At 35.6% G+C, this 12,367-nt stretch overlaps 2 protein-coding genes across 2 annotated transcripts in view; one reads left to right on the plus strand and one right to left on the minus strand.

Annotated features, from left to right (window-relative positions):
• side-II (sidestep II transmembrane protein) overlaps positions 1-12,367 on the plus strand; it is an 88,922-nt gene that overhangs the window by 30,441 nt on the left and 46,114 nt on the right. The gene's annotated exons all lie outside the window — the stretch shown is intronic.
• On the minus strand, positions 9,932-10,689 carry LOC149269816 (uncharacterized). Its single transcript, XM_089463917.1, has 2 exons — positions 10,617-10,689; positions 9,932-10,554 (listed from the first exon to the last, which is right to left on the minus strand). Exons 1-2 carry the CDS (start codon positions 10,659-10,661, stop codon positions 10,012-10,014), a joined length of 588 nt encoding a protein of 195 aa, XP_089320043.1. The 5' UTR covers positions 10,662-10,689; the 3' UTR covers positions 9,932-10,011.

Below are 12,367 nucleotides of genomic sequence, written 5' to 3' on the forward strand. Positions count from 1 at the left end.
AGTTTGCTTTTAAAGCTATTTTAGATTTATACTATTGCCTAAAATCTATTATTCATTTGATATATATCTTAAATGTTTAATAATCTCGCTATGTGATTCGATGTGCCAAATGGCGAATTCCCAACATTTGTGGTCTCCAACCAACGCCCACGCCCACTTCTGCTTCTTCTTTCATAATAACATTTCAGTGTGGCAGGGAAATGCCACAGAAGTGTTTGCGTAGCGTCAAAGTAAAATATTTTATCGACACGCACATTCAAACGGAATATCCGCAAACCCTGCGCCGTCTGACTTTAGCCAAAGACTTGATTCGCATGTTTAACAACAACAGCAGTTGGGGCAAGAAAACACAATGTATATACATATACATACATATACAATATATTTATATGTATGTGTATGGCTGGCATCATAGGTATATTGTGTTTTATCTTTAGATTTAACCTTTGTGCGACAAAAGCTTTTAATATGCAAATGACTAAATGAGCGGCGGCACAGTCGACTTGTTTAAGGAGCTCCGACTGCTGTCTAGCCCCCACTTCCGCTCCCCTGCTCTCTATTCTCCCATTCCACCTCTGCGCTCTTTCTGCTGCTCTTTCGTTTGGTTTTTGGTATGCGAAATGTGCCTCGGTCAATTGGTACATTTGCACATTTCATTAACGCGGTCAGCTCAACATGGCCTGCCCTTTGGCTGCCCCTCGCTCCGCACCCTTAAGGCACAACTACTACTATTACTCACTCCACTAAACTCTTAACTAGCTGACGCAGCGGGAAGAGTCCTTGCTTTGATGTTGTTGCTGCTGCTTCAACTTCACCAATGGGCTATATGGCAGAGTCTGATGTGTGTGTGTGTGTGTGTGTGGGTGGGTGTTGCATACTTCAACACACTTATTCATGCACATTTGCATATCATTATGTGTATTTGGGCCAAGCCAAAGGCAGCAGCAGCAGCACCAGGAGCAGGAGCAGGAGCAGCTCCAGACTTATACGCCTTCACTTCCAGCTCTCTCTTTCTCTATCTGTCTCTTTCACTTTGCCTCTCTCCCTTACTCATAAAACGTAGATTTAAGATTATGAGCTGGCTGAGTTTTGTGGCTAGCCGCTAAAAACATGTTTGGTATGTCAGTTAGTAAATCTCTCTCTCTCTCTCTCTGTGTGTGTGTGTGTTTTTGTTTCATTTCGTTTTGGCCAAGTTAGCTGGCAGTCGGGCAGGTGTCGGGCCATTAACTTGGCATTCCAGCTGCTTTGACCTTAGCTGACTTAAAGTCTTGACTGCCTGTGACGAATTGTTCATTAAATCACAGCATAATAAAAGAAGGACAAAAAAAGAAATATGAATAAAAAATACCTAGATTTTTCATTTCGTTTTCTGTATGAAATGAAATGAAAACGCAGTAATGCAAAGGAATGCCCGCTATAATTGCTTTTATTATTATTATAATTAACTGGCATTTCTTTTGTTTATTTGATTATTAATAAAAAGAAACTTTCATTACTCGTTGCCAAAGTTCTATATAAATTTGAGCAATATTAGTTATTTTTTGCCACATTAAAGTTTGCGGCTGGCATACTAATAACGAGGCTGTTGTTGTTTCATAGCTGATGTGCCACATTTGCCACAATTGTTGTCAGCTGAAGCTATTTCAATGCCACACCACACACACACACGCATACACACACTCGCATACACACGCATAGAATTTATATGGCTGAGCCGACTTAAAAGGCCGCAACAATCGGTGGCAGCTGCTGCCAGTCGAGAGGATGCTTAGCTCAGCATAACATAGCGAATTGCTGTTGCCAACGTTGGATATACATATATATACACATATACATGTACATATATATTTTAACTACATACACGTATATATTGTGCATATAAAGTTCAATAGCGACCGCCTCTGCGCCTGATCTTTGCCTCTCTGGCCGCTTTTGCAGTTGGCAGTGGCAGTTGGCAGCTGGCAGCTGTGAGCGTTGATATGATGAGCGATTTTAACACTTGTGCGTTGGCATTTTTAAAGCAAAATATTGCAATATTCAACCTACTTTCATATGGCCAACAACAATGACAGCATTGTTGCTGCCATAGAGCCAAGTTATGACATTTGCCCATTGCGGCTTATGGCAGCAGCTAAAACGAAATGGCACAGCGCGTGGGTTAAGGAAATCAACTGAGTTGGGTTAAAGCCTACTCAGTTCCCGATGACAGCTGTGGCATACACTTTGTTTTATGATTGAAAGAGAGATTAAAAAGAGTTCTGCCATAGAGTATGGATCATATATGTATGATATGTATGGTCTGGTGTATAAATAAAAATAATAAAAATTTAAAATATTTGATATGAATATATATAATATAAAACATTTTTGCGAATATATAAATAAATAAATGAATATAAAATATTTTATATGATAATATATAAACCTTATCGTATTTTATAGAAATGTATATAGATTATAATATTTTATTGAATATTAAAAAATATTGCAAATTTACAATTGCTTTTAAAAATTGATTATATGTGGTATATACCAATATACTGCTGAATACCAAAGGAATAGAGTTTTTAGCAAAAAATTTAATGAATTTCACACATAATAAAATATGCTGTTGATTATACTAGGAAAATAAAATTAATACTACATTTATTTATTTATTTATTTTATTTGTATATTTTAATATTATTTTAGTTTTAAAGTATTTCTTTAATAAGAAAATATTAGTTTGGTATATTTTAGTATTTAAATGACAAAAAGAGAAAATACTAGTTGAGTATTTTTTTTAGTATTTTAATGATAAATTATATCAACCTTTCTGAGGATCAGGCAAAATTATAAATAAAATTGACTTTCTAATTAAAAATAATTAAATAAGTTAATTTTAGGTTACGTTCTTCTTCTTATGATATACAGTAATATGGTATATTATAAAATAATTAATAAATAATATAGTATATTATATTACAGGTTAGCTAGAGGATTCATTAGTTTGGACCATATAAGGTTAACTTAGTTTAGAAGAACGCTAGTCTATAGATTACATCATTTCACCTATATTTTACCTATTTTTTAACAGGAGTTCTATATTATATTTGTATACATACATGTACATGTGTTGGTACATATGTTCTAGTTATAAATTATATGCAATAATAGTACTGGAAATCTTAATAATTCTGATATATAGTATATATAAATACATATTTACAGTTATTTCATGTTGCCACACATTGTTAGAGTATTTCAAATAATAATCAAACATAAATGCTTATATTTCATTGTGATGTGTGGCAGTTGTTGTTGTGCGCTTAGCCAAAAGCAACATAAGCAACTGGCAATGACATTTGACAGGCACACAAACAAACACGCACACCCACACACACACACACACACAGAGGCACACTCCCTCACATTTATACTTTGTGTACACTCACTCACATAAGTATACACATATATATATATATATATATTGATAAGAGCGTGTTTACATTTACACTGGGGAACCACAGAAAACGAAAACGAGGCATATGAAATGTTATTTATACGAAACGAAACGAAAAAAAAAAAAAAAATACTGCAGAGATAACAAGTTATATTATTTTGTCGTTGCTGTTGTTGTTGTTGCATGTGTGAGTATAAGCGAGTGTTTAAGTATTTTTTCCCTCTCTTGTTGTGTGGCTTTGTTGTCTGTCCTGGGGGAGCATTGCGTTTGGCTTGTTGAAATTTCATGTGCGCTGATTTGCAGCGCGCTGAAACGAATGGCAATGGAACACGCGGGCGCATGGCGCGTGCACAACGGGGCGTATGCTTCATATTTACAGCGCCGCACAGACAATCATTTTTAATTTATTTGCAAGCCGCACAACACTGGGCGTGGAATCCTTTTAAAATCTGCCACGCACAACAAACGAAATGTAATTTAAATTTAATTAGCTCAGCACGAGTCGAACTGTGGCAGGGATGCGCTTTAATGGCAATAATTCGAAAAAAAAAAATAAAAAAATCACTGCAGCAGCAGAAGAAGAAGAGAAAGAGAGTAAAAACTGCAGCGTCGACTTTTTCAAGAAATAATTACAATAATTTATATTTATCAGCGGGTCGCATGTAAACCTTCATTTATGCGCAGACAACAAGGCCATATATAGTAGATATACATATACATATGTACCATTTATATACATACATATTTGTATATCCATCTCGCTTTTGTCAGTGATGCTGCGCTCTTTTTTTTCAGCGTAATTGGATCAACATTAGCTGAGCTGGCGCAGGCAGCTTCCTTTCATGAAAAAAGCAGGAAATGATATAGTCAAGAGGTCACAGCACTAATACGACCAACTAGCCGGCTTAGTGCACTACACACACACACACACAGGCAGAGAGGGAGAGAGAGAGAGAGTCAGACAGGCACACATTTTCACAGTGGGCAAGACAATGCGTGAGAAGGAAAGAGATGGATAGAGAGATAGAGTAAGAAGTGGTATAAGTAAGATGCATAGAGACAGAGTCCATAAAGCGGCATTCACATGAGACAGCGGCTAACGAGGTCAATTGTAAGTTATTTACTCGACACAACAACCAGCAGCTGAGCAGAGAAGCAACCAAAGCAGCAACAACAACAACGACAAAAGTCACAAAGAAACAAGAGTGAAAAAAAGTAAATGACGACATGTATATAGAAATTTGTGAAAGCAGACCAGGAAATAGCCCAGCATGAATATCATTATAGCTAAAGTGCGTTAAAGGTTTTTACGCCGGTCAAGTCAAACAAGAAAGAATATGCGTGTAGCAGAGTGCAGTAGACCTAACAACTCATTGTTATAGCAGAGTGTTGGGGCCGAGTTTGGCAGAAGAAGAAGAGAAGAAGAAACAGAGCAGAAAAAGTTCTTTAAAGAATATATGCAGAGTTTATATAAATTTTTTTAAATGCAAATTTTGTATAAATAAATATCAAAGCAGAATTGAGTTAACTGCAATTTAGAGCAAAGATTTATTGAATTTGTTTTTAGAATTATATTAAAATTAAAAAAAAAAAATAAATAAAATAAATAAAATTTCTTTCATATTTTAGCACAGTTTTCTATATATAATATTTTGTGTTTATTTAACGGGAGTTCAATTCAAGGCAATATAGCATTCACATATTATCCATAAATTAACTAGTTTTATCTGCCTTGAGTATCAACTTCTCTCTATCTATTAAAGGCATATTCTCTCCATTGCTAAGTTATGCAATGGAATGCATTTAGCGTAGACTACATGTGGCGTAAGGCTCATATTGCATCTCATTAGGGATCTGCGGCTGCAGCTGGCTTCTATCGCATATCTGATATTCATGTAGAACTTTAATTTATGCACAATATTTTACACTTTTGCATGTGCAACGAGAAACGCATTTGAAATGCCATCAAAGAAAATGCATTTTAAATGTGGAAAACATACACACACACACCTACTCACACACACACTGAATAAAAAGAGAAAAGGGAAAAGCGATGAGAGAAAAGTGAAATTGTGTCACCTAATTTTACAATAGCTCTCAGCTATGCATCATTGCACATCGAGAGAGTGTGACAGTGAAAGACAGAGAGAGAGAGAGAGAGAGAGAGAGAAACAAACAATTACGCATACGCCAGGTATGCCGGTTAACTGTAAAAATGCGCGCTTAGCGCATAGTGCAATTTCTATACATATATAAATATATATAAGTATATCTATATATATATAGGGAGAGAGTTCTTTGTTTTGCTGTCATCTAAAGTGAATTTCAGTCTGTGCTCTCGCTCGCTCTCACTTTCTCCCTCGACCATTCATTCTCTCTCTCTGTCTATGCCTATCAGCTGCACTTCGCCCATTTTTGATGTGCGCAGACAGCGAGACAATTGTATGCATATTTCATAATTCATAAGTTTTTGGGATCAAAAAATATGAATATTCAGCAAATGACAGTGCACAAAAGAAATAGATGAATGAAAGCAGAGGGCATACAAAAAATAAAAATACAAATAACTAAAATAAAATACAACAACAACAAGCCCGGATGACTTGACGTTGCCTGCCTCGATGCCACGTTCCACGTTCACAGCTCGTTTGCAGAGTGTCAGCTTTAATATCACCCAATTCTCACAGTTTGCGCTCTACTTCTCTCTCACTCTCTCGCTCTTCCACTCTCTCTTGCTCTCTTATGAGATAAAAAACTTGCCCCTTATGTCGTGTTATTTGATTTGATTCTTTAAAGTTTCGATTGCATAAATTTGGGTCAATGTATGTGCCGTTTTATTGTGTTCACTGTTGTATTCCCTGCCCACTTTTGTTCGGTTATTGTTGCACAACCGTAGTTGTTGCTGTTGTTGCTGCGGGCTCTACTTATGCCTTGTTTTGTCTGACGACGACAAACAAACGACAGGCAACAATGCAGAGACAAAAGTACAACACACAGATCCGCATTGGGGACCTGAAGGACATACGTGCTTTGTATGACTCAATAGTGTGGCTTGAACATACACACACACACAGCTATGCACACTCAACACACACGCACGGCAAATACCCAAAAAACTTTTATTTTATGCAAAATAGTTATGTGTTTTTCGATGCTCTATCTACAATTGTTTCGGCTGTTGCACGTTTTACCTTTTCATTCCATTTTCTCTGTTTGCTTTTTTTTTTTCGAGCGTATTTGCCTTGTATTGATTTTTGCATTTTTAGGTCGCACAAAGGGAGGCTGCACAGTAGCTAAGAACAGCTCCCACACACAGCACACACGCACACACATTTAATGAAGCCGTTCTGTGGCCAGATTTATGGACAAAGACTTAAACTGGGCTTAAGCACTCGCTGCATCAAACAAAATGTTTTTTTTTTTTTCCTGTTTTTGCCGAGTTTTATAGCTTATCAAGTCAATGACAGGTCAAATATAGTTCTGACAAATCCAAATAAGTTTTACTGTAGCAAAATGTTTGGTGATTATTTGCTGGCTGATTTAAAATGAAACAAAAATTATATGAAAGGATTTTTTTGAAGAATTTACATGAGGATAACTAGATTAATTATAGGTGTCTTTGTAGCTATGATATGATATGATATTATAAAATTAAAAAAAAAAATAAAGAATAAATAATAATATAAGTAATAATAATAATGAAGATCAAAGAGAGAGAGAAAGAGAGAGAGAGAGTTATACATTTGTAGACGGGCTATAAGACTTCACTTTTCTTCAGTGTACTGTAGCTATTATATTTATATCATTAATATATTATTATATTAATATTTTATTATTACATTTGAATTTGAATTAAATTAAATTTTAATTTTTATATTTTAATATATCTTTGGCTGTTGCTAAGTCAGGTGAAGCTGGTCTGCTTTTTAAGCGCTGCTACTTAAAACAAATTCAATATGCGCAACACATTTTGCTGAAAACCTGGTCAACACCTCTGAACTTTCAGACAATTTTGCATAAAATTGATGCAGCAGCAGCAACAGCAGCAGCAAGAATAAAATCAACTTTTCTATAGTCCTGCCAGCAGAGTTCATTGGGTCGGTTCAGAGGTTGGGGCTCTGTATCTACCTCTCTCCCTCTCTCACTCTGGCTTTAGCTGCTACACAGATTTCGCATTTTTGTTACTTTATTATAAAAGTGGGCTTATTTGTCTGCTATGTTTGCTTGGTCTGGCTCGTTTGCTTGGCCCTAGCTGCTCCTTCGTCCTTCGTCCTTCGGCCTTTTATCCTTTCAGTTGCTGTTAACCTCATTGTATGTAAGCTAGACTCAAGTTTATTCCCATGCTTTGTCAGTTTCTTGTTTTCAGCTTATTGATTGTTATCTTATCTCGTTGCTGCTGCTGCAAATAAAAATCATTGTTGAGCTCTTTGACTTTTGGCTTCTGCTCTTTGTTGTCCTGCTCAATTTCTGTGTATTTTAAATGTGCATGCAAATTGGGCTTTCGTAAGACAAACTTAATATATATATATATATATATATATATATATATATATATTTTATTGAATTTTCAGTAATTTGCTAAATAACATTTACAACATATTGATTCTTTCTATGTATAGCCAGCCCATTCCACTTCATCATAATCTACTCTCATATGCTTAGCTGTCACATCAAAGACCTAATCTCTACAACAGATGGCGCCACTTGCAGATATGATTTGATAGTCTTTCTGTTTTGTTTCTAGTCACTGCACTTAATACCCAACTGCACTTTGACGTTTTAATCGAATTTGATTATTCCTTTGGCTATTTCATAACTGCATTGCCTTTTCCACATTTATAGTATTGTTTTTGCTACTACTTCTCCATCTCCTTCATCTTCTTCTTCTTCAGTCTCCTCTTTCTGTGATTGTTAAATTCGATTTTAATTCAGTTTTTGTGTTTTTCATATTGCAGACAAATTTCATTTCGGTGGCATTTGCAAAATGTTCAATCCCAGCCAATTGCAGTTGTTATGGCTCTTGTTTTGCCAAATTGAAATTTGATCAAATTTAAAATACAGTACAACAAACATGCATTTGTTATGGGCGTGCAATGTTCGTTTTGTGGTTATTTTTGGCCAGCAGCTCGGCTTTAATTCCATTGCAGCTTTAATTGCACATGAAACGCATTTTCTATCGAGTACCTGGTTAGTAATTTTGTTATATTAAATAATTGTAAAGGTAAATTCCAGCTAGCTTGAAATGGAATTTTCTCTACTTTTAACAATTGTTGAGAGTTTAGTTGCATTGCAATGTTTTAGTGTCTTAAAGGCGCTTAAAAGCTTTAGCTATTGGAGCGGAATAATATGATTTCAATATTGTTTTATTTATTTTTAATATGCTCGTTTCTAAACTGAGAGAAGTGAGAGGCGAGAGATTGAGAGAAATGTGAGTTGTCTTCAACTTCGAGCAGAATAGAGCATCGACCTTCGGCATGGACTGCTCATTCGTTGTCCTCGACTTCTGCTTCTTCTCTGGAGCTCAGAGCTCTCTGAATGCTTACCAAATGCCATACAACTGTCTCTTGTCGTGAGAGAACATAGCTCTGCGTATTGATAGCTCTATGACAGCTGATTCACATATATTTCTCGTAATTCATTAGACATCACTGGAAACATTTTGAGTTTATATTTAATGCTGAGTGAATTGCAGCAGCGATGACTGCGCCAACCACAACACGCACAACACACAGAGTCTGTCTCGCTCACTCTCGTTCACTCCAGCTGCCTCTTTCTCTTTTTTATTCAACTCACTGTTCAGTGATCTATATAATGCAACCGCAAAAGCAGCTCAAAAAGTCAAACACATGTCTGAGGCCCATTTAATGGAGGGAGAATATATGTTGGGATTTAAATGGACAAATTTATAAAGCAGTTTAAATGCAATACAATTATTTATAAATATATATGTATATGTATAATTATATTTAAGCATCTAGCCGCTACTCATTAAAAATTAGTTGATAACCCTTTGGACTTGACGTAGTATATGCGAATAAGTTCAAGAATATACATATATTAGTATATACGTATATACAGACGAAGCCATCTGGTTATCCTATAAGGCATACTTGACGGACCCATGTTTTTTTATATTTTTTTTTATTTTTATTTTTATTTTATTTTATTTTATTTTATTTATTTATTTTTTTTTTTTTGGATAAATTAAAAACACAATTATAAGAATTGAATAATAATTTATTTGTTTCAAATAGATTTCTTGACATAACTTTTTGCATAGATAATCTCTGAAATGACTACCTTGAGCCCGTACGGGCTATTGGCTACGTCTCTGTCGATAGATATAGATATAGGGTTTCCAGATGGGTTCATCAAATATGGACAACGCCGTATATACATATAAACCCATTCAAAGAAATCAATATTTATATTATTATTATTATTATTTATATTTTTCTGCTTATCTAAAAAATTACTATATAGATTTAGTTATATTTTTTATTGAGCTGTACATCTTAGACATTCGAATGATTTATCAATTTAACTATACATTAATAATTATTATTTATTTAATATCTCTCGATGAGTTCTAAGAAGTCGGAGAATGATTTCTCGATTCGTACCAGTCCAGCGTAGGCCAAATTGTTGAAGGCTGAGATTAGCTGCTGTTCGCTTTGTTGCGCTGATGCGCTCAGTTTGCGTATCTTGGGATTTGTTAGATATGTATATAACTGTATTTCCCTGTTTAACTGTTGCGAGGTTTTCTCAATTATGATGGCGAATTTTCCATTTGTGTACTGAGCCAAGCGCGCTTTTCCCTCTTCTTCGCTCAGCTCGGCATATCCAATGATTTGCTTCAGATCATCCAAAGTCTCTTCGATAACGGCGTCGCTCAACGAGGGCATCCGAAGTTTTGCCAATGTTCGTTGTTTCAATTCTTGCAAATTACGAATTTGGCGGGCACTCACAGCATTTGTCTCAATAATGGAGTCGGTTATTTCCATGATGTTCCGCAACGAGTGCTGTATCAATACGAGTTTCGTCTGCTCCGCCGACTGCTTAATGTCAGCTATCAGTGCCACATCTTGAGGGGTCAGCGCACTGGCAAGGCTCTAAAATAGGCGAAGCACATATTTATTTTCTTGATGCTCATGCTATTCTAACGATAGCTTACCAGAGTCGTTAAAGCAAGTATTAAAAGTATTGCGCTCTGCATCATTAAATGATTTTAACTCAACTGAAATGAAACGAGAATTATTTGCAATCTATAAATGTTGATATAAAGCTTATCAGCATTAAGGCACTATTAGCTAGATGCGCTGTATATATGTTGGTATATATGTATTGCATTATCAGGAAGCATTCAAAATTAATAAACTTTTTGCTGAAGATTTATGATTTTTGCTAATCGAATTTTAACTTGAATATGCAAAAATGCAACTGCAAAAAGAATATATATATATAAACATAAAACTATGTGCCATTAACATTTATATAAAGTACAAAATTTTTTAGAAAACATCTGAGTGCTAATGAAAATTGCAAAGTAAACTTTAATGCTAGCGAAACTTAAAATAAATCTTAAAATTTGAGAAGATCGTGTTTAATATTTACTGTATATCAACAGGAATACTCTGTAAATAGATAGACTTTAGCATATATTATATATATTAGGTATACTTCAGTACACATATTTACTGGATACTAAGTATGCTTCAGTATAAATTTAATGGGTATTAGGGATGCTATACAATTAATACTAAAGTGAGCCCTATCAAATATATATCCCCTTTACAGAAATGCAGTATTTGTCTATTTTCCAACACTGAAAGCACATATTCATATAGCATATATAGAAGCTCTTCAATCGAAATTAATTTCTCTTTACTGCAGCAGCGCATTTCAAGACAAATCCATTAAAAACCGCACAAACCACAAATACAAGCATATGTACATACTTGTGGATATAAGCATATAGTATGTATATGCATATACAATATAGTAAAGAATGATTTCAATGTATATTTAATGAGAGTACAACGTTGCGTTTTCCCAGCGGTCTTCATAAATATTTTCACCACTAATGAGCCCGGCGATTAATCGCAAAGTATCACACATACATTTACAAAGTGTAAGAGAGAAAGGGTGTGTGTGTGAGAGAGAGAGAGAGAGAGAGAGAGAGAGAGAAGGAATGACAGATGTACCCAAAGACGGCGAGAGTCTTTCATGTGGGCGCCTGGTGACGTGTAATTGTCAACGAAAAATATTTTGACATGAAGTCAACGAATTCCATAAGGGAACAAATACACACACACATAACACATACACCTACTGAGTGAGAGAGATAGAGAGAGAGAGAGAGAGAGAGAGAGAGACGTCTGTAATTGTAGAGAGGGGGCGTGGTATTGGCTTGCGTCATGGTAAATTATATATGCATGTATATGTGGCGAATGTGTCTGTGTATCTGTGTGTGTGTGTGTGTGTGTGTGTGTGTATTTATGCTAATTGGAGGGCTCAAGACGCTGCGGCAATTACATAAGCGAAGCCCCAACAGCAATCGCAATGGCCATACTTAAATATCAATTAAAATGTTTCAATGTTGTTTTTCTGCTTTTTTCTGCTTCTTCTTTTTTTGTTTTTGTTTTTAATCGCGTCACAGTACAGCTAAAAGCCGGCAGAGTGCGCTGCATTAGAATGTATGCATGTTAGTATGTGGCGAAATGCATTCCGAATAAAAGTTGTCTGTGCTGAAAAGTTGCACAAAACTATTGTCGCAGCAGCAGTGGCAGCAGCAGTGGCAGCAGCAGTGGCAGCAGCAGCGGCAGCAGCAGCAAATTCCATTAAAGTTTTGCATTTCAAATTGCATCAACAATGCGTCTGGGCGATGGCTGTTGCAGAGGGGCGTGGCACACTAGAGAATATCAG

The sequence above is a fragment of the Drosophila arizonae genome, chromosome 3 (genome assembly GCF_054131065.1).
Source record: "Drosophila arizonae isolate 15081-1271.41 chromosome 3, UAZ_ARI_1.0, whole genome shotgun sequence".
Classification (NCBI taxonomy): domain Eukaryota; kingdom Metazoa; phylum Arthropoda; class Insecta; order Diptera; family Drosophilidae; genus Drosophila; species Drosophila arizonae.

Coding starts and splice junctions, on each gene's coding strand:
- LOC149269816 (XM_089463917.1), bottom strand. CDS start 10,661: ATGATGCAGAGCGCAATACTTTTAATACTTGCTTTAACGACTCTG. Junction 10,555..10,616: donor TACTTGCTTTAACGACTCTG/GTAAGCTATCGT, acceptor CGCCTATTTTAG/AGCCTTGCCAGTGCGCTGAC.